Below are 24174 nucleotides of genomic sequence, written 5' to 3'. Positions count from 1 at the left end.
AACTGTTTACAGTTTATGGATATCATTGTCAATAATAATTTTATGTTCTTTCAAGGAGAATTTTTTAAACAAAAGAGGGGAGTTGCTATGGGGGCTAAATGTGCCCCCACATATGCGAACATAATTCTGTCCAGGTGGGAGGAATTACATGTACTAAACAGTCCTTTTGTTGGTTGTTGGTCTTTATATAAAAGGTTCCTGGTTGATATAGTCATTTTTTGGACAGATACTCATCAAAGATTCATTGAATTTTTGGATTACATAAAATGTTCCACTACTTTTTTAGATTTCACCTATAGTTACAATTTAGAGGCCCTTACCTATTTGGATGTTTCTATTACTAAAGAAGCGGATGGATTTTCTTCTAATATTCACCGCAAGGAAACATTCTCTAACTCTTATCTTCATTTTAAGAGCAGTCACCCCTTTTTTCAGAAAAAGAACCTGGTTAAGGGGCAGTTAGTACGGGTCAGCAGAATGACCTCTGATGATGGTGATTTTATCACTGAAAGTGGTAAAGTTTTAGAAATGTTCATTAAACGTGATTATCTTGGTACATTATTACAGGAGATGTTGGATTTAGTGGCTCAAGGGAGAAAGGACAAATTTGCCCCTATTTTAGGACGAACTATTCAGGTTTCAAGAGATGGAAACACATGAATCACATTAAGAAGTGGGATAATGCATTTATTTTAGATTTTTCGGGTGATTCAGGTGTTGTCAAGGAAGTTATTACAAGGGAATGGAACAGGTTTATAGAAATTTCTGATTTGAATATATTTAAAAACAAACCTTTGAAATTTACTTACTGGAATGATTTAAATTTTAAGCAATTATTTGAGTTCGGTACATATAATAAGGCCAGTGCATCTTCAAAAAGACCAGGTACTTATAAATGTGGATCCTGCTCACAATGCCCCTATATTGCCAATAAATCCAGTATTTATATTACAGCAAGGGACAGGCAGATCACTAGTGACAGTTTTTCCAACTGTAACACCCAAGGGGTGGTCTATATTGCTACATGTAAACTGTACAGCTCTTATTATGTTGGAAAGAGAGAAAGTTAAGGAACCGTATTTATGAGCATTTGTATGAAATAAAGAAACAAAACAGCAAAAATGCTTTGTACAGACACACTTTGAGTTGTTCTCAAGCCACGTTTCTTTTCTATGTCCTGGAAATTATACCAAAGGAAATAAGAGGTGGCATGTGGGAGGCCAAACTTGAATATAGGGAGTTGTACTGGCAGATTATTTTAGATTCCACAAAGTTACCTGGTTTAAATGATATGATTTCTATTTCCTCAGTTCTTAAGTTAAGGGCGGCTAAATTATGATTTTAGTTTTTGGCCACAAGGTGGCAATATAATATGGGGTTTGGGATTCATTTTTGTTGAATGAATTGTCAAAGTAATTTCATTTTCATTGGATAATATATTTTTAAAAAATCTTTTATAAACCTTTTATTAGTTTTATTGTTTATAATATGTGATATTTATTTAACCAACAAAATTTTTATCATGAATAGCAGGATTCAAAATATTGGACTCCAAAACACTCGAAGCCGATATAATCCAATCTAATGAAGAGGCGTATATATGAACACATGTACAGTATCAAAAGAGAGGACACTAAAAACGCATTATATAGACACATACAAGAAAAAGGTTCAGAGCATGAGTTCAGGTTTTCAATCATTGACCAAGTAGACGTCAAGGATAAAGGTGGAAACTGGAAGACATTTCTTGCATGGAAAGAAAGCAGATGGCAAATTTGCTTCGATGCCACTACACGTCCTGGCATCAATGACTTCATTAGCATAAAACCCTTGCTAGCATTGAATTAAGTACTTCTAGGTAAACACCTTCTTAGTTTTAATGTTTCTGCACTACATGCACTTTATAGAATTTTAAAACAAATAAAATTTTAAAACAAATAAAATAATTAATAGTTGACAATATTTTCTCAACATTTCCAATTGATTAATAACAACAGGTTATGTTCATTTTGTTATATGGACGATTTTAGCTATGAGGGACAAAGGGAACATACATTACTATGTTAATATGTTTGACAAGGAGTTATATCTGTTCTCAGTAAGGTCTTTCGAGTTTTAGATTTCACCACAAGCATCATATTGAGTCATTATGCAATATGTGAGTGCATTGGAGGTTTATTAATTTATTGTTTTATTTTTCACTCATTTTTGAATGTGATTTTTATTATTTTTGTAAGTGTTTTATTTTTGTACGTATCTTATTATTCATTACTTATGCACGTATTTTAAAATTACCAACTGGTTATACACATTTTAAATATTTTCAGTACTTCTACATTGAAATAGGTATATAATATTTCAGTATGCATTTTATTTAGTACCATATTGTGTGTTGGTTCCAAGGGAACATTGCTGTTTTAAGACTTAATTGGTTTTTTGGCGCCAAATCTTGTATAAATAGAATGTACTGCTGTAAGGAATTGGTTCTGAAGAAATCTGTATTGTCACAGATGAAAGCGCTCAACCACAGGAATTGTTTGTGAATAAAGTGTGCTATTTGTGGATTATATCGGCTTCGAGTGTTTTGGAGTCCACTGTTTTTGCTATTTTTCTGCAAGTTGTTGCTGTTCTACCTTTTTTGTCTTTACGAGGATTCAAAATATGTTTTAACACACTAAGGTTTCATTCTTTACATTTTTGGTCAGCATGACAGAATTTTATTGGTGGAATTTCATTTGTGTAATTAATTGATTTGCATAATTGAATGGCTATTTAAGCGTTTAATTTGATGCTTGAACTTGCTTATTCTGATGAAGACTTGGTTTTAATGGCTCTTAATAAAGAAATTTTCTATAAAGAAACCTTCTCTTGGTTTCCGACCTTTATTTGGATACTCCTGGCAAGTCCAAGTGTTGGTTTCGAATGTTCAAAAGTTCGAATGCATAAAGATCGACACATATGCATCGAACTCTTAAACGTTCGAAAGTTAATAAAGAAAAAAAATACACAGAAAAAAAAAAAAAGATGTAGGCAGGGGGCAAGCCCCCCTGCACCCCCCACACCCCCAGCTACTTAAATATACCAAACCCGAGATTGCACTATATTGAAGTAAATGGCAATCTCCACCTACGGAGATTTCCATTTACAGTTTTCAACGGCTTGCACTTTCGATGCGTATGGTTCGATCCATATGTATTCGCGGTTTTACGCTTTCGCGTAAATAAAGTATACCCTACTAAATAGCATAACCCCTCTTCCAATAGGATTATGGGATACCACTTAGAAACACATTTAAAACATTTTGAGTATTAACCAGAATTTGTAGCCTAAGTGTACAGATATGGCCAGGAACCAACATTAAACATAAAAATCATGAAAAAAATGATGTCCACGAAGCCACTTCTTAAGGAAACAGGAGGTGGTCAAAAGAGACAAAATGTTGATCACCAGATAAGAGTCTGTTTGACCCATAGAAAAGTTTTTTAGACACTATGGGTAACTTAGGAAGCCATGGGCTGTGACAGTACCATTTACTAAGGCCAAGACCTGGAATGGCTGCTTGAGCTGTTGTATAACTCCATCACATGGGTAAGTTGCTGACTAGTACAGCCTGTGCACATTGATCTGCATTAGTTTCTTGAGCGTGGGTGTTTCTGAATACGCTAGCATGTACCGATCTTCTAGCAGAGACTGATTGTATAAGATGTTGATTTAGACCATAGGGTGGGGTTAACATTCTGATTGTAGCAATAATAAATGTCTGCAGTAATATCTTGTTTCCTGGGTTGTAGTTAAAAACGGTGTGTGGACCAGCCCATCTGCCAGTTTAAAAAAATGTTTGTTATAGTTTAAAGCCTCATCTCAGAAAAGTTAAGTTCTAATTTTGCGTTTGGAGTCTGAGTGTGCAGTCATTTTCTGTGAAAAGTGACTTGGCACCCGAGTTGGCCAGTAAGTGGTCCTGCAGAGGGAAAACATGCACTGCTCAAAATTTTGAGTTAACTGATTGTATCTTGCCAGGCATACTCCCTATGTTTATGAATTTGCTTGAAAAAAACAAATGTGTATGCAGTTTTATGCTGAACATTTCCCAGATATCTGTACCATCCTTAATAATAATAGTAATAGGATCCCTGCTGCTGTACAGACTTCTACCCTTCACTCACCTTTGTTATCCTTATTTTATAAAAAATTGAATATGTTACATAATAAATTTCCAGACATTTTTGTTTGTGATGACTAAAATTGTATCCTCCTTGTTTGTAGCACATTTGTGGTATTTGTATATATATATATATATATATATATATGTGTGTGTGTGTGTGTGTAGAGAGAGAGAGATGTATGTACTTTTATTCACAAACTGAAATGGATTGAACTATTTTTTTGAACTGTAATGTTCTTTGGACACTAAGGTTGCTTTGTCTAAGAAACAGCTTGCGCCAGTCGGTAGGGAGTTATGAATGTTGGGGAAGGGCATTATAAGCAACAATACCAACTATGGCAGACATTCATTATATTATCTAGCTAAGTACAACATACAGTTATTTTTTTAATTTTCTCTTATACTTCACTACTTCTTGTAGTGTCAAACTGTGAATTTAAGAATTTTCTGTTATAAAAAACTGTGTTTCAAGAAATAGAGAAGGGTACTGAATTTCTGCCTGTTGGTCTGGTGCAGCATAATGCTGTAACAAAACTGTGAATGTAGTGCAGTTGTAAGGCGCAAAATGTACCATTGCAATGTTCCTGCTGTGTAATTAGCTCATTTTGTTTTTTTTTTGTTTCTATGGTACAAGTTTGAAAATATAAAAAAACTCTCTTGAACTAAAATGAAGGCTAAATCTCAGCTGTTTTTTTTGTTAAGTTTTCCAGGGGTTAAGCCCCCCTGTACTACTTAGTGTGTAAGGACTTTGCCCTGCATCTCCAAGTGTATATAATTAACTCCTAGGTCACATGAACTCTGTATAAAAGATAAGATAAACTTAAAAACTGTGTTTGAGGTTTAACATTTAAGGTACATCTGACCAAGGTTTTTGTACTACTATAGGATATCAATTGCATTGCAGTATATTCCTTTTCATTGGTTTTCAAAAAACGTTGACATTAATGACTCTTGGAATCTTCAATGCATTACTCAGATTTATCTTTTTTCTATATATTTTTGTTGTGTTTCACAGGCTGAAAGACGTTTCCAAAGTCGGCTACAGGACTTGAAAGACCGTCTAGAACAGTCAGAAAGTACCAATCGTAGCATGCAGAACTATGTCCAGTTCCTCAAATCATCATATGCAAATGTTTTTGGAGAGAGTGTTCTGACCAGTTCTCCTGTGTTCCCTCGATCTCCCCTCTAAGTGGCAAAAACATTTCTACTTCCAAATTATATTAATTGGTTTCATCCCACTATAGGAAGACAAAGCCAAGGTCTGACATTCAGTTCAAGCTATGCTGCATCTTCAGTTTATTATTACTAGTTTCACAGATGGTGCAATATTGCTCTGGCAAACACTAAACCTGTAGTTAGTTTACACCATGAAATATGTCACTTCCCCTGGCCATTGTAGCACTCTTCCTCGAACTGTGTATTCTTCCCCTGGCCTTCCCTTAGTACCTTCGCTTTTTGAACATCATCAGGTATATTTAAGTAATATTTCTATAGCAGTCATGCATATCAGTAAAAGAAATGAAAACTCTATACTGAGCAATGTCATTAAATTTAATGTTTTAAAGCTATGCAAAACTCAGGATTTGTATGTAGGTTGAGGTGATTGTAGCATATAGATACCAAGCAGAATGAGATTTGAATGTTAACATGATGATTTCAAGGTAGCCTGTGCAATGCTATATGCAACAGGAAGCTAGAGGATTCGACCAGGAATTTTTAGTTGGTCGAATTCCCCAGTATTGATTGTGTATTACTACCTGTGCATGGACAATTTAAATACTCGAGGTAGTGCAGACAGGCCATTCAGAATGTTGGTTTACTTAAAAAGAAATCTGATGAAAGGCTGTTCTGGAGCTCAATATAAGCATTCTGGAAGAAGTAAGATTAACACACATGGCCTACTGCCTTACAGAAGTAGGTAGGGTGAACTCTAGATTTTACTGTAGGAAAATGAAGGTGCTATTCATTGTCTGTATTATTGTGTAAGTGGGTGTATTTTTTTTTCAACAAATACTGGATAGCTTGAAAGGGTTGCCAATGGCAAGAACAAAGTTTAGGTAAACATGAAAGATGTTTAGAAGATGCACAAATATATGTTGTTTGGAGTAACATAGTTGAAATTTTAACATTTTGCAGCTATAGCTGGTGATGACAGAATTATGAAAATCAATCACAAAATAAATTGACTTAAAGGCATTTCTATGGCTTCACCCCATCTTGGAGAGACACCACCAAGGACAAGATTTAGTAAGAGCATTCACATGTTAGAGTTCTTATGTACTTTACCAGAAAGAGCTTGGTTAAGAGATTAAGCTGTTTAGAGCTCTTGGGGTAAACCTAGACTGTACTTCTTGAAAGAGTCAGTAGAGACAGTCCTTGCCTATGAACTGAGATGAGGATTCTACTCCAGTCTCCTCCTGGTTCCAAAGGAGATGGACCATTTCTTTCCCATATTGGACCTCAGTAACTTAGAGTAGCACATCTGGTCCATCTAGATGGCTACCTTTCTTTGTGGGGGGGGGGTCCTTTTTAGCAAAGAGCACCTGGATGGCATCACTGTACTTAGTAATTGTCTTTTTGACATAGAATTACTTGGCTCCAGACAGGAGAGTTTTCTGGTATGCTTTAGGTCAGCATAGCTTTTGATGCAAATACTTTGACATTTGGGCTTTTGTTAGCACCCAGAGTGCTCACTAAGGAGTTGTGCATTCTGGGTAAAGCCTTTTAGGAGCAGTATTATGGGTTCCATTGCTAAGATAACTGACTCTTGGTAGCCCAAGGACTGGACATGCTTGTATTTAACTCTGATGTGGGTGATGTTTTGTTTGCAGTCTCTGGGGTTGCCCATGAATTTAGAGTCCACTCTAACCCTTTCTTAAATTAGTTCCTTTATTGACATTGAATTGATTGTCTCCAGTACCAGTCATTTTGTCCTTTGGAGAGAACTCAAAGAAATTTCTTTTTCAGCCAGGTTAAGACTTAAGACTGGATCAAATAACAGACCCTACTTAATTTCTGGGCTTGATAGCTGTTATGATATTCATTGTCTCATTTACTTGCAGTTCCGTAGTGGAACACAAGATGTCATGGTCGCAGAAACACCATGCCCTTACAGATCTTCTGCTGGTGTCAAATATATGTTGTCAGACCCTTGAATACTGGATAACTCCCACCAGCTTTCAGCTGGTCCTCCCATTTCTACATCCAGGCAAGGTCGGCCCTGATGATATAAACTTCACTAACAGATAGCGTACCTTGGCTGTGTTGTGGGTCAAGTAATATGGTCTTCCTGTAGGCTATGCTCCACATCAAAACTAACTGGAATGACAGGTAGCCCTCCCAGCTATCTGTGCCTTAGTGCATTAAGGAAGCCCCTCTAGGTGGTCTGACATGTAGACCACTGCGTGGTAGCTGAATGAACAAGAGAGGTATATGATCATACTCTTGTAGAAAGGTATGCACATTTGGCATTGTACTAGATTCAGAGGCATTAGTCTCAGAGCAGTTCATATATTCAGGAATTAAGGATGTGGAACAAATTCTGTAATTCGCTGCTAGAGCAATGAATTGTCCCTCCATCTCCATCTTACTTTGACTGCAGCGACCAAAGACCTTAGATCAATAGCGGAGTGAAAGTAAAACAATACTGTAGACATAGAGTTGACAATTTTCTGTTTTCCTTTCAGAAATTTAGAAATCTATCCCAAAAATTGCAGGCAACAGAATAAAAGATCTATTTATTTCCAGGGTTAATTGTTGGTGCTATATTCTAATCTTTCCTAAATCCTAATTGCAGCACTTACAGTTTATTGAATTTCTGAGTGAAAACTCTCCAGGTGTTTCTTCATTTACCTAACCTTCCATAGCATCATTGTTAACCTAATTCTGGAGCCTGCCCCTCACTTTCTTTATTTTTTCCTTTCACTCAAGAAAAACCTTACTAGAAGTGTTATGATTCCTTATTACAGAGCAGTGCTCTTTCTGAATTCATTGCCTCTTCTGATGAAATGTATGCGTTTTATTTATATGTAATTGTGTACAAGTTTTCTTCATTTTTGCTTTTATGTACTGTGTTGTATACTACAGTAGCTTGTGTAGCAGTGTCTGTACATCACTACTATGTGTGGTAAGTTACAATCTGACTGTGTATATACAGGAGATTTCTTCCTGGGAAAGTAAAAATGGGCAGTGCCCTGCTTTATGTTCCTGTAACAAAAAAAAAAAAGTAACTGAATACTGGTGTGCCAATCATTACCTCTAGATGTCCTTCCTTAGTCACTGTTGCAGTATTCATTACTATAGGGATTTCCTGCTGAGGGTGACATACATCTGGCCAGTATACCAAAGCCTGGGCCCTTCCATATGCAGTACATCAGACACATGTTCTAGGTCCAAAGCATAAGGTAGTGACAGACGAGCACAAAACCCCCAGAAATACTTTACCATCAGTTCTGATGCAACATTTTGAATTTGGTCTTTAGATCATTTGTTTAAGGTATGTTCACTGAGCCTTGGCACAGATAAGAACATAAATGGGGTCTCTTCTTTTGTCTTTTAGTCTGTTTCATTGTAGGTACATGTCATCCAGGAAGGGAAAATGTGAATGTGGGAGGCAGATTCCCCATTGTAAGTGTCTTTTTTATTTAGGTGCGGAGCACAATCATAAACAGTGTTCTGTTTGCCAGGCCTTCATTCCTAAGACCCTGCTCAGTAATCTTTCCTCTCTTCCAGTCTACATGGAAAACCTTAAACTCCTTGAACAAAGAACAATGGCTTTGGAATCTTCGAGCATGGCCATCCAGCCTACTTTGAAAAAGAAGTAATAAAAATTGAAACCAGAGGTTTCTGCTGTCCAACCTCTGCTGGACATCTCTGTTGGATGAAGAGACCATGGACCATCTTGTTTAGACATCTGCCCCCTGTATTGTGACCCATTGGAGGCCAATACAGGTTATGCAGCTCGCACATTCTTTGAGGCTGAGACAGTATCCATTAAGGATGAGAAAGGGGGAACTATGGCTGGTATTTTCTGAAGGGTCTAGGGAGATTCTGCAAATCTTAGTGAGGGAAGAAATACTAGTTTCTCTCATAGAAGTTACACCAAGGTTCAGAACCTCTTAGATTTGTCAGGGCAGGCATCCCTGTTAAAAAGAAATGGAAAACTGGGCATGTTGCTCCTATTTCTAAAGATCACCAAAAGAAGTGGCAAGATTTTATCCAATGATTTTTTAAAAGTCCTTATGGGTTTGAAGTCTACTCAGGGGTTGTTATGCTCTTCTCCTGTAGGGATTCTTTCACTTTCCACTCCCTCCAGAATGACTAGGGAGACTACTTTTTCTGATGATGATGATGAATTGGACTCTGGGTACAAATCTTTAACTTACACTTCCCAGATTTATTCACCTCTTGCTTTGGGTTCTGATGAGGAAGGCAATCTTTCCTGATGCTCTAGTGGAAGAGCTTTCTTTTGTAGATACTATTCTTAAAATGATGGAGCATTTTAAGTGGGAAGGCTCACAGATATCTGAGGTACAAAAAGATAAGATTTCCTACAGATGGAATCCCCTAGACCTTCTGCAGTGCTTCCAGTTCTTTATGCTTTATTAGACACCTTCACATCTGCTTCTTAAGCCTCTGAGTCTCTGCTTTCTGACAGTAAAATAACAGATTCTATCAGGTTCCTGATGCTCAGACGTTTCTGATTAAGAATCCCTTATAAGGCCCTTCTGTCATTTCCCTCTCAGCAGACAAGTTCACTAAGTTTCTTGCTTCTTTGAAACTTTTACTATCTGCCAAGGATAATAGAGCCATGGACTGATATATCAAAAAGGTATATGCTCTGCTATCTGGGCTTTTAGAGCTTCAGTTATCAGCCACACATGACTAGATGTACAATTTCCCTTTTTTCTAAGCTGGGGGTGTGTTAGCTGACATGCCTGAATTTTATAAGAAGAGTTCAGCTTTTTTTTTTTTTTTTTGCTCAGTTCTGCTTCACCAGTCGCTAGACATTCAATTAAGTGTGGCTGTTATGCTGCTGATACTTCATCTAGGCAGCTGCATCTGGGACAGTCAGTAGAATGTATTCTTGGCTTAGGCTTCACTCCCTTCCAGAGGCTGTAAAGGCAAAGTTATTAGGTACTTCTCTACATACCCAGCATTTGTTAGGCTCTGCTGATGCAGATTTCTTTAAAGCACTGAAAGACAAATGTAAGGTCATGCAAGATCTTAAGCAAATTTTTATTTCTCCTGTTCCCAAGTACAGAAAGAATTTTACAATGATGGGTCATTGTTATTCAAAAACGAGCATGCTGATTGAACAGACCAACCAGCATGCCTGTTGTAAATTTAGCATATGCCAATAGAAAAAAGTTCTGCCACTAAAGCACCATTGAGCAACCAGACTTTTTTCTATTGATATATGCTACAGAGGCATACTTCTCAACTATCCAGCTTTTCACAAAATGTCCAGATTTTTGCCTGTTTTTTTTTTTTTGGTCTGTTCCACATAAATTTGTGTTTTTTTGACAAATTGCTGAGAAGTGAAGTCACTAAATAAATGACACTCATTTTAATTTTAGACTTCATATCCTTCAGACTTTGCTTGCTAACACAAATCCTGTTATTCTAGCAGGTTTCTAAGTTTCTACGAACAACATTTACAATCTGTCTTTCAAACAATGCACAGTAACACAAATCTTGTTCTAGCAGCTAAGTTTATAGGAACAAGATTTACAATCTGTCCCTACTTTGGAGCCTTTGTCCCCCATTATTTAATGCTTTGTCCACATTTCTTTACCTAAGAGGTTGAGAGGTATGTACTGAGGGCAGACAAAATACAAGAAAAATCAGATATGTTCTACAAAACTAGAGAGACATACCTGATTTTCCTTGTATTTCTCTGCTGTCTCAGTAGACTCTCATACCTCTGAGCTTTCCAATTTTTATAGTAAAAAAAAAAAAAGCAATGGAAATTCCGTTTTCTCCATTGCTTCTATTGAACAACGCTGATGTACTGTGCAAGTGTGGGAACATAAGTCTCATACTTATGTGCAGTACATCAACAAAAGCAGAAGAACAGGAAACAACTCGGAGCAACACTATGGTGCAGTTATACACAGACATCATTTAAGAAAGTTAATCGATTTCTTTCTTAAATAATGTCATGGCATAATCGCAATAGCTGACTCATGAGTGTGGGTTTATGAAGATTTATGAACACCCACTTGTTGGTTCATGCTTAAATATTCCACTAAAGTGGGTCCATTTATGAGTAAACATCCAAAACAAAGTTAAAAGGATAAAAGATCATCTAAAAGGGTTTTTACTGTAAAAACAAGTCATGACTCAGCGGACAAAAAAATCTTCCTTTTGGGACAATCCCTGCTTCCGTTTGACAATCTTACTCTTCCCCTTGGCCATATTTGTCTTTCTCAAAGATTAGCTCTGTCCTTTCCCATTTGGCTGAAGATCACAACAGACAAATGGGTTCTGCCTGTAATTCACAACAGCTGCTACATGGTGTGGAAATCCCTTCCTCCCTTCTCAGGCATTCCTCAGCCTCCTCCTTGCTAGTTGTCTCATTTACAACCTCTGTGTCGTTCTTCTCTCTCTAATATAGACGAACAGGCAGGGTAGTGTGTTTACATGCTTTATTACATAGAAACAGGATAGATAGCAGCATTATGAAATATAAATGAACTGATTAACAGACAGACTATACAGACGTACCTGCTTACATCTCAACAGTTACTACAAAATGGCGGTCAGACTGGCACATGCTCAGTATTTATACACCTGTGCAAGTCCCTAGAAAGCTTCTTAAAGCTGTGCATACATATTGCTCTTCATCCTCCCTCTTAAATAGATTGCCCTCAATGAAATGACATTGGAATAAGACATGCAATAATACAGACGTTAGTGTCCAAGTTGCCATGTATCTGTAACATGGTCTGGAAATACGACCTGATGTAGTAAACATAGTAATCAGAACTGGGCTTAGCAAAAGGGGCAGTCTTTGGTGAACAACTTGTATCAGGAACTTCGGGATTCATCTCAGGAACAGGGATATTTACTTGAACGTCCTCTGGAACTGGAACGTTGTACAACTCACTCTGAGATAGAGCCTTTCACACAGGCTAGGTGCTGTAGTATAGGCTCGGACACTGGCACCATATGTTTCTGATTCTACCTTAACTCTACTCCTTGTGATTCCACAATGTACGATCTCAGCTCTGGAAAAATACTCTTCACAACTCCAATCCGATCATAAACTTTGCATGTTTGCATTCTCACCATCTCTCCTTCACGTAATGGATTGAGCGGTTTGCTGGAGTTATCATAATAAAACTTCTGGGATAGGCATTTCTTTAACAGATGGGCTTTCATTGATCTGGTATTCTTAGCACTTAGAACCAATAAACTAATGCTGACTGGTAATGTAGTTCTGGTTTGTCTTAGCAGACATCTCTGGGCAGGTGAACCAAGATGTTTATCATGAGGAATATTTCTTGAGATTCAAGAGATTCAGGAAAACATTGCAATTGTCTCGTTTCGACTTCTCTAGTAACTATTTCACACTTTGAGCTGCATTTTCTGCCAAACCATTTGCCTGCAGGTACTCAGGATTACTCGTAATATGGATAAAGTCCCACTCTTCTGTGAATCTTTTGAATTGCTGGCTATTAAACTGCGTACCATTGTCAGAAAAATTTGTGCAGACTACCATGGACTGCAAAATGACACCATCATAATAATGACAGCATTGGACACTAGGTTAGGAAGTAGGTCAATCTCGAATCATTTGGGAATAAGAGTATACTAACACCAAGTAATGTTGACCATTCCATTGAAAATGTCAATAGCTACTGTCAACCAAAGTAGTTCAGGAATCTGGTTTAGCTGAAGTGGGTCCTTCTGTTGATGTGGCTTTATACTATTACATACAGAACAAGATGAAAGTACTCTCTTAATGTCTTGTGACATAGAAAGCCAAAATACTAGACCTCTCATACTCCTTTTAGTAGAATCAGTTCCTGGGTGGCCACGATGTAAAGTAGTAATTTACTCTTGTTGCAAAGACTTTGGAACAATCACTTTTGGACCTTTCATGACTATAACATTATCAGACAAAATCTCATCTCTGTATGGAAAATAAGGTTGCACTTCTTGAGGTAAACTAGATTGCTTTGATGGCCATCCTTGATTGATAAAGTGGTTGAGCTTTTGTAAAACAGGATCTGAGGCTGTATGGCTTCTAAGCTCATCAAGACATGTAGAAGAAAAATTTCTCACTTCCATGACTTCAAAATCAAGTTGCTCATTCTCATGCTGTTCAGAGGTATTTCTGGGCAATCTAAATAAGGTATCAGAAAGATAAAGTAGTTTGCCTTTTGTGTAGACAAGATGGAAATTTTACATTTGCAATCTCATCATCATGTGTTGCAATCTGGCTAGAGCGGAATGCATAGGCTTTCTCAAAATAGTAACTAGAGGTTGGTGGTCTGTTTCAATATGGATAGGTCTACCATAAACATAATCATGGAACTTTGAATATGCAAACACAATTGCCAAGAGCTCTTTCTCTATCTGAGTATACTGCATTTCAGTTTGGGTTAGAGTTCTGGATGCATAGGCAACAGGTTGACCCTCTTGAAGAATGACTACACCAAGACTAAATTTCAAAGCATCGCGGTGGTGCAATGGTTAGCATTGTCACCTCACAGCAAAAGGCTGTCCGGTTCTATTCTCAGCTGGAGTGCATTCTGTGGAGTCTGCATGTCCTCCCTGTGATTGAACATTAAAAGACATGCTGGTAGGTGCGTGAATCTGTGTGTGCCTTCTCTGAGGGTTGGGCGCTGGACTGGCAACTTGGCACCGTAAAAATCCACTGCTAATCATAAGCGGACCGGTGATCCTCTGTGGCGACCCCTAACCGGGAAAAGCCGAAAGACATAAAAGAGTAACTGGTTTGTGAACATCATAGTATCTGAGAGTTGGTGGACTGGCAATTCTCCATTTGAGGGGATCAAATGCTCTCACGTGTTGTTCTAACCATGACCAGGATACATCTTTACAAGTTCACTCTCGGAGCAGTGCTGCTAGTTGGCTCAAGTTTGGTATGAACTTGCCTAGGTAGTTAATCATGCCAAGAAAACATTGCAGGGCTTGAACATTGTCTGGAGCTGGCATCTCAAGAATAGTTGTTTGCTTGGAAGGGTCTGGTCGTAAGCCTGAACTGGTAAACAAATAACCAACATAAGCAACTTTTCCTAGCCTGAATTTGCACTTTTGAGGATTTAGCTTAAGATTCATTTGACAAGCCCTGTCCAGAACTTTCTTTGTTTTTGTCATGCTCGGCTTCACCATTACCTCCTACTAGTATATCATCTACTATTATAGCACACGGATACCCAAAAAAAAATTTGCTCCGTTGCACGTTGAAAGACTTCACTTGCAGAATTTATCCCAAATGGCATTCTCAAAAATCTGTACTTGGCAAATGGAGTACTGAATGTTAGCAACAAGGATTTCTTGTCAAGCAAACTTTGCCAAAATGAACTCTTTGCATCTAAGACCAAAAAAACAGTGGCATTTGGCATCATAGTTGCAACTTCTGCGACTGTGCACATTGGATGATGAGGTCTTTTCAGTGCATTGTTCAAATCTTGTGGATCAATCCATATTCTGATGTCATCTGACCTTTTCTTATGAGCTACTGCCATGGAAGATACCCATTCATTAGGTTCATCTACTGGACAAATCACACCTTGTTGCACCATTTTATCTAGCTCAACTTTGACTCTGTTATGCATATCTACTGGAACTTTCCAGGCTGGCCTGATAATTGGGCTGACATCTGGGTCTAACTTTGTGGATTACACAACTGGCAGCTTGCCTAGTTTGTCTTCGAAGAGATCAGCATAAGTAGATAAATAGACTGGGTGAAATTAGAGTAGTGGTCTTTTAAACTAACATGCTGGACTTCCTTATTAAATGAAAGCAGTCCCATTTTCAAACTGCCTCTGACCCCCTAATAATGACTGCTACATACCTTCTGACCACATAAAATAGGTTGAAGCTTGTCCCAGCAGAGTAACATGAAAGCATTACTAAGCCTTCAGTTTGAATTTCCTCACCACCATAAGCAAAAAGCTTCACACACTTTGCCAAATCAAGCTTTTCACCAGCACATACTCTAGCAAATGTTTTTGCTGACATAACATTGCATTTTGAACCTGTGTCAACTTTGAGCTCTATGGATTTCCCATTTATCCGAACAGTACAAAATACTTCATTCTTTGCCCACAAATCTACTGTATTGACTGTTTCGTGAAGCACTGACACACAATCAACGTAAAAAGTAGGGTCACAACTTTATAATTGACCAGCTTGTTTCTTTGAATGTTCTCTTTTAATGAAAGAATGTGTGCCTTTTGATTTACAAAAAAGTTTTGAAATAATTCCATTTATTGCATCTGTGACATTGCTGACCAAAAGCTAAACATTTTTCCCTTTTATGCTCATGATTTCCAGCACAGTTACAACATTTGGCTATAGAACTGGGTGGGGACCCATTCTTTGAGTTTGCTGACTCGCTCTTATGCTTCACTGAGACTGTGCGTACTCTTGTATTTGCTAGAAAGCTCTGGTGTTTCCCTGTGATTGCTGCAGAGGTTACAGTTGCTGCCATGTGTTTGGGCCTGTTTCTTTTAACCATGTGCTGAATACTATCAACATTGGCTTTACTGCAGTATCTTCCAAGGCCAATTCCATTTGTAAGCATATTTGTATGCTTTTCTGTAAGCTCATAAATCTGACAAATCTTAATGGGCTTATTCAAAGTTAAATCACTGTCACGAAGCAAAATCTTACTCACAGCATCATCTTTAATACCACACACAAGTCTGTCTTTTATCAACTCATTTCTTAAATCTCCAAATCGGCAAGTTCAGCCTTATTTCTGAAATCAGTTATATATGCTGCAAAAGTTTCATCAGACTTTTTATCCCGTGTGTAAAATAAATGCCTTTCCATTGAAATGTTCTTTTGGGGGTTGCACATTTCTCTAAATTTATGTTTCAAGCACTTTGAAGAAGCTAGAGATGAGGAAAGAGTCCAACTGGGCATTCCTAGACTTGGAGAAAGCATGTGTCCCACAGGGCTCAGTCCTGGGACCCCTCTTGTTCGGCATTTATTTTTCCGAGGTACAGGCAAACATAGGAGGATTGTGGCTGACAAAGTTCGCAGATGACTGCAAACTGGGCGCCATAATTGATACTCCAGCGGACACAAACATCCTTCAGAGAGGCCTCATAGAAACGGATGATTGGTGCCAGAGCCATGGCCTTAAGCTGAACGCCAAAAAATGTATAGTCATACCCTTTGGGAAAAACAAGGTACCGACAAATTACCACATAGGCGGTAATCCATTAAGTACGGAAGAGGTAATCAGGGACCTAGGAACCCAGGTTGACAGTAACCTCTCATTTGACACTCACATTGCCAAAGTGGTTAGGAAGACCTTCTATATTGCCCACCTTATCATGAAGGGTTTCACATCTAGATCGAGAGGTCATTGTGCCCCTGTACTCTTCTCTTATCAGGCCAATGATTGAGTACAATGGCCCGTTTGGGATGTATCTCACCCGACACCTGCAGCAGTTGGAAAGACCCCAAAAGTTCCTCACCAAGAGGATAAAGGGTCTTAAAGATATGTCATATACTGCCCGACTGAAAAAACTCCAGCTCTGTTCAGTCTCATACCTCCTACTCATAGGTGATCTGTGCCTGACGTACAAGGCCATGTCCAATCCTGAATTAATGGACATGCTCCACCTCAGAAAATCCAAATCCATCAGAGCCACGAGAACAAGTGACTTAAACCTCAACACAGAAATAAATAGAACGTGCTGGAGGGACAGATTCATAACCCAGAGGCTCCCTACACTCTGGAACAGAATCCCAGTCCATGTTAGGCAGAGCCCCTCACTGACTCTATTCAAGAGAAATCTCGACGAGTGGATGGGAGATCGTAGGTATACCCCGGGGATCATCTCTGTGTCACTACTAGACAGAGGCATAGTAAACTAAACCCTAAAAGGGCGTAGTATTCTCATCCTAAGGGGTGGTGTAAGCCACATACACTCTGGCTAGGCTTATAAATGCCCTAGGGCAGATAGCCTAGTACGAACCTATGAACCTATATGTCAAGGTAGCAAGAAAGATGATTTGGGCAGTGCTGTAGTGCTGTGGTGATACAAAGTCCCAGAAACATTGTTAGAATTAGTGTAGGCTGTGAACAAGGACCCAGTGACTCAAGTACAGCCAGTGTTCGGTCTCACAGTGGAGTTCTCAGTGGGAGTGGGTGTGCACCAGGGTTCAGCTGTGAGCCCACTGCTGTTCATACTAGTGATGGACTACACTGGCAAACAGGTCAGAGGGGACAGATCAACAAAGTTCTGTATGTAGACAATGTGGCATTACAAGCTGACTGGAATGCAAAACTGAAAGCACATTGGATGAAACTAAGCACAGATAAGACCGTGGTAATGGCAGCAAACTGGGGAAATCAGAAGAAACTGAGAATTGAGATAGAAGAGAAGATAGTGGAAGAGGTTAATAGCTTTAGGTATTTGGAAGGGGTGGATGAGAAGAAGGGAAGTCTGAATGAAGAGGTCAAAGCTATACTCACAGGGGTTGCAGCCAACTGGCATAGAGTCTCAGGTTTAGTGAATGACAGGTGAATGCCAAAAAAGCTGAAAAGTAAGGTGTAGAAGACAGTGGTGCAACCAGTACTACTGTATGGTACAAAAACCTGGGCAGTAAAGGCAGGGCAGATGAGGAAGGTAGAGTGATGGAAATGAAGTACCTGAAAAGGGTGGTAGGCTACACACTGTGGGGCAGATGAAGTAATGAGGATATAAGAGCAGAAGCCAGAGTAGCTCCAATTGCAGAAAAGATCAAAGAGGACAGATTAAGGTGGTTCGGATACATGTAAAAAAGCAGAAGACAATTTGGTGAAGAAGATTTTGGACAGACAGGAAGAAGGAAAGAGGAAACAAGGATGTCCAGCAAAGAGGTGGCTGGATTGTGTCAGAAAAGATCTGCGACAGTCAGGCATGAGTGTCAAAGAAGGCAAAAGTGTGGCATTGAATTGAGATTGATGGGGACAGTTAACACGATACCCCAACCCCATGTAGCAAAAAATGGGAAAAAGGGGGCTGATGATCATCATCCCAATCCCTCAGAGCCACACGCTTCAGGGATCTAAACCTTGTCATCACAATGAACAAAACATGCTGGAGGGATAGGTTCCTGACCCAGAGACTCCCCATACTCTAGAATAGACTTGCCCATACATGTCAAGCAGAGCGCCTCCTTGGCCCTCTTCAAAAAGAGTGCTGTTTTAACCTGTGCAGCAGTAAAACTGGGTGCCTGGCAATCTACTGGTATTGTGATTGGTCCTTTGGTGGGGGAGAGAGTGGTAAAGTTGGCACTGAATCTGTCGGCCAGTATACTGGCAATATCTATTGGCTCAGTATAGAAGGTACTATTGTGCAGTAGCTCAGAGCAAATCTGGGTATTGCCGTGGAAATTCTTTGCATAACTATAGAAGACCTTGTGGTTGTCTTTACTATCTGCTGCAATTGTTTTAATAGCTAGCTTTAGAGGATTTGATGAGGGATCTCAAATTTTTGCTGAAGCTGATTTTTTCTGGTCTTGGAACTTCACCTTATTCTGCATCAGTTTCCTACTTCTGTTTTAGAGTTTGTTTATGGCAGGGGACCACCAGATTGTCTTCCTTTTTTTGGAGGACAGCATCTTGGTTCTATTGGGTATGGCGAGATCCATGCATTTGTGTACGTGTTTGTACAGTGCATTGGTGTATGATTCGGCAGTCATGCAACTATTCTCCATTTGCATGGGTGCTGTCAAGTTAGCCACCTCTATTTTTAGGAGCCCAAAGTTAGCTTTGGAGAAGTTTTCCATGGTGGTTACCTTTGCGGGGTGGGTGGGAGGGATGTGGATTTCCAAGGTGATTAGTTTGTGGTCAGATCTAACCAGGAAGGAGTTGACTATTGGTGTAGAGCAATGGTTGCCCATGTTAGTAATCATCAGGTCAAGGATATTGCTACCTCTATTGGGGGTAAGAACAAGCTGGTCCAGGGCACTGGAATTAATGAATTCCAGGAAAAGTTGGGCAAGTGTATTGGTACACGAGTAGTTTTCCCAGTTAATGGAGGGGTAGTTGAAGTCGCCCAGTATGAGAGTGTTAGGTTGGACCCTAATATTCTCCAGGGTGCTTAGGAAGGTGCAGTGTGAGTCTTGGGATATGTTTGGGGATCTATAGAGGCTGCGACCTGAATCGCTTCAATGTTAGCTGCACCTGAAGCATCTCTGATGCGTTATGTTGGGCTTCCAGTCTGGAGGTGTACACATCCTTTATGAATATGGAAACACCATACATATTGTATTTTTATTTGGGGGCCATTTGTTTTAATTGTCTTCAAAATGATAAATGCATTTTAATGTATCCTAACTTTTAGTGTTCGTCATATTCCACAAGTGGTACAAAGTGACAGAGTATATATTTGCAAGTTTTTTTCTTTCCTAGTGGAGCTTTAAATCCAATTAAACAAGGGTAATTTTCATACTAAAATTGTAGTACTTTTGTATCACAATGGGGTGATTTTCTATTGTAAAACAATATGTTGTAAAGTTTCTGGTCATATAATACCTAACTGACTTTGACATGGTTTTGTAAATGTAGCCATGTAGTCTCTTCAAGGTCTTAAGCCAGTTAGTCATCAAAAGTTTGTGAAGCTCTGTCCCTTCTTTGCATAGTATATAATGCAGATTCCCAAATGACACACTGTTCTGTTCAGAAATTAAATCCAAGGTACTTCAGCAAGCCTCTGCAGATTTACAGAACTGCATACTTTTTCTTCATACAAAATGGAATAAATGTGAAAATTCAGTCAACAATTTTAGCAAACACACACACACACACACACACACACACATATATATATATATATAGACACACACACACACACAAAAGATATCCACTTTGTGGAACATTCATTTACTAGACAAAGTGAACTGTGGTGCTTTTTTATTTTATTTATTTATATATTTTTTAATGTTTTACTGAAAGCTTGTTTTCTTGACTGAAGCAAGTGGATTGGTGTTTGAGGGTAGAGTCTGTCAAGTGTTTGCAGGTTAAGGGTTAGAATAAGGGATGACTGGGGTAGTTTTAGTGTAGTGGGTGTTGATTTGTGTATGTGAATTGTGTCTGATTGTCTTATATAGTGGTACTGTTACGGAAATGTTTTTTTGGGAAGGTAAGGGGCAGGGTTAAGGGCTAGAAAGAAAAAGGCAGAAAATTTAAGATTCTGTGGAATATTATAACTATTTCGTATAGTCCTGAGTGGTGTATTATGAAGATGCTTCTTAATTGCCATTATTTTTACCTATAGAGGGTATTACATTTGCTGGAACTATGATCCTTATGGGGAAAAAAAACTAAAAAGGGGGGATAAAGAAGTCTTGTCACCTATAAGAATGCACTTTGAATGCATTACATCTTATATCATCTAGAATCCTGGATAAATCCACTTCTGTTCTTTGACAGAACATATCTCAACTGATGCCGTATAACTTCTCGTTGCTCAGGGCCATTAAAATGGATTCTGTCATGGTGAATCTTGCAACATAGCTTACAAAAACGATATTCTGCAGTTAGATGGAAATGATTTTGGAAAGGTATGGAAAAACGTCTACTTTTTCCAGCACAGCATTAAGAGCTCTTAACTGCTGGACATATATCAGCTCCTGTCCTGATACAGTCCTTGTTTACATCCAGGAAGTAATTGATCAGATACCAGAAGGAAACTAAACAAATCTCGCCAAGCTGAGTTAGAGAGCTTTTGGAGACATATGGTGAAGTATAGCTATGATGCCAGTGATGCATATTACAGACCTACTGCCTTGTTAACATCATCAGGGAAAATGTGAGCAATTAGACAGCCCTCTAAGATGCACCTTTTACCCTATCTGAATCAAACTTTTACAGATCTTAAGTGAACTGGGACGAAAGCAAAGCCTAAAACAGGTCTGAAAGAACCCTTACTGTGAGCATTTCCTTTTTCCCCCATCTCCCCACCCCGCAAAGCCCCTTTTCAGAAGTACCATTACAGCAGGCTATGCAATAATCAGCACCCACATGCCCAAAAAAGCATTTCTTCAGAAGCAGGAATGAGGATTGTGATCATGCAGGTTCCTTCCCCCACCTATCCTAAGCTTACATGTCTGGCAATTTCCATAGTAGGACAAAATATGTACTTTTTTCTTCTTCCATCCTGGTTGCAGACAAATGAGTTGGAGTTTGTCTTAACTCTGCAAAACATTTTGGAATCACTCTTAAAGTTTTCTTTATTTATATTGAGAGTTGGACCAAAAATTACTGCAGGAAAAAAAAAATTGAGCTGTTTCCTCAGTAGAACAAGGAATAGGTGTCCGTTCATGATTCTTTGCCATTCTCAAAAAACAAGGATCTTTGAGGCCATTTCTAGGCTCTGTCAAGTCCTAAACTCATTTATTCAAAATAATTGTAGTTCCTTCTTTACTACCGCTGAGTTTATAAACAGTATGGATGATCAGAATTTATGTGGTAGGTGTATGTTCCCATATGCCTGTCACAGGTAGGTCATAATCACTTCCACTTTATAGCCCCTGAAGGACATTAGCATAATGCATGGATGTTTGTTAGCACACATTTATTTATTTAGTTATTTGTTTGAATGTGTTTACTGGAGTATAGCTTCGATCAGTTCTGACCAATTTCACTCTTAGCCCATGTCACAGATGAAAAATAATTCACATTTTTCTATATATGGGCATCTGCATTTTGATCTCAAACTCCTCTAAGCAATTGATGATCAGTTCAAACTGTAGATTAAATGAACTGGAAGAAGCCCCTATTGATCCTGTCTAGCTCTGTTCAGTTTCTGGGCATACTCGACACAAATACAACACTTTGCCTCATGAAACAAGGAAGAAATCATATACTGATTCCTTAAAATATTTTCTTGTAGTTCTTTTTTATGCTTGTGGTTAACAATGAATATTTGCCCAATCTTAGTTCCATATGTCAGGCTTCACATGAGAAGTATCCATTGGATCCTCTATCTATATACCTGTCAACACTTCAGCCACATTCTCTCTCTTTGAAAGAACATTTGATGCACTTAATGTGAGAGTGACCACACACACAAGATTTTGCAAGAGAAGTAAATCTATTTATGACTCACCACATATGGTAAAGACTATGGTTGGGGAACCAACCTTCAGTCACTCTCAGTTCAGTGCTCCTAGGATTGTCTACTGCTTTTGCAACATGTCACTTTCAAAGAGACTGGGTAATGTAATTTGCCTTAAACATTTTTAGCTGCTTCTTTCAAATGGGTCAATCAGCCTTATCCTGAAAACCTTTCCCCACATATTCATGGATTAACATTGTACTGAGCTGAGATATTCCTTTACCTGGGCAGTCTCCTCCCCCTCAAAACCACTTAAGTTGGTGGATCCCAGATGAGTCCTTTGGATCATCTGATGCCAGGGTTGTTGTCTCAGCAGCTTGAATTTAGCATATATTTGATGCTGTATGGAGCGTGGAATCACACCCTTGCATTCAGCCTGCGTAGTCATGTCTCTAGCATGAATCATTTTTAGCTGACATGCTTTTATATAGCACTGTTTGTTTCCCAACACCCAGTGTTCATCTCATATGCTTGTATTTGCCGAATGCCACTTGCATATTTGTCCATGACAGTTTTGAAGAGCATGAGCTTTTATTTATTTAAATATGTTAGCTGGGTTAGAATGTTGAAGCAATTTAAACTTTTCAAGTCAGTCATGTGGTTACACTCCGGAGTAACCAAAATATAACCATACAAGTTAATAACATGTAATAAACTAGATAAATGTGAGGAGCTGTCAAGGAATAATGTGTTACATAGCAAAATTATTTTCTTGATGTACCCTGACTCCTTTGAGTAGTCTGAGAGGGTCAGTATTATAACAGCGAGCACTTAAAATAGCGAATGCTCTATAATCGACTCTAAAATATCGAAACAGCAAAATGCCGAACACATGGAACAGTGATCCCCCCATGGAAACAAATTGCTGCTCCGTTAAAAAAACAAAAAAAAAACAAAACACAAAATAAAGTGGAGGACTGTGCCTACCGCACCCCCACTACTTAAATATACCAACTACGAGATCACACCACAGAGGAGGAAATGGCCAAGTCCCAAAAATGGCCCAGTGATTTTTTTCCCTGGGAAAAAAAATGCTATTCCATGTGTTCGGGATTTTGCCATTTCGATGAAAAAGGTTAGATTAAACAGCGTTCGCTGATTTAATAGGGAACCATCTGAGACACTGAGGCTTCTGTCTCTGAGACTGATCAGGATAATAGGTCCACCCTTGACTCACTTTATTTCAGATATCGTCTGCTTTGGAAAGGCCTTCATGCTAATGAGGAACAAGTCAAAAAGTCTAAAACCAGCAAATGAATGCCAAATGACTTTAATACACTTAAACATACAACACAATAAAACCAGTGGTGTAACGGTCAAGCTCATATTCATCGTGTTTCACTGTTGCAGTCATTACACTTGGGTTATCCTGCTGGCAGGCGACCCGAGTTCCAAAGTCTTGGTCCGGCATTGGTTGCTGTCGCCTCTTCCCTGACGTCAGTGCGCCAGGGGTATAAAAGTTGCAACCGACGCCATTTTCTTCAGTCTTTCTTGCCGCGCGGTGCCCAAAGCAAAAGCAGTTCGCAAGTACCGGTCGGCCGACTCCTGAGATTTTCAAATTTGAATTTCAGAACCGAAGTCTTCAATAAAGCTAAGTACCCCGTTGGGGAAACTTTTTCTTGCTCCAGACCGATGTCAGTAAAAGTTAATAATTGTATTTCTTGTGGGAAGCAAATACCTCATAAGGACTTT

General features: G+C 38.8%; 1 protein-coding gene across 1 annotated transcript in view; it reads left to right on the top strand.

The window, feature by feature from the left end:
* Positions 1–6133, top strand: part of ODF2 (outer dense fiber of sperm tails 2) — a 1208318-nt gene extending 1202185 nt beyond the window's left edge. Inside the window, exon 15 of the mRNA XM_044058138.1 lies at positions 5178–6133. Coding sequence (XP_043914073.1) covers positions 5178–5351 — 174 coding nt within the window. The 3' untranslated portion in view covers positions 5352–6133. The remainder of the gene's footprint in view (positions 1–5177) is intronic.
* The last annotated feature ends 18041 nt before the right edge of the window (positions 6134–24174 follow it).

This window comes from Protopterus annectens, chromosome 16.part0, assembly GCF_019279795.1.
Source record: "Protopterus annectens isolate FY-2018-M chromosome 16.part0, PAN1.0, whole genome shotgun sequence".
Lineage (NCBI taxonomy): Eukaryota > Metazoa > Chordata > Ceratodontiformes > Protopteridae > Protopterus > Protopterus annectens.
The sequence above is the reverse complement of the archived record's forward strand: the minus strand, read 5'-3'. Positions and strand labels throughout refer to the sequence as shown.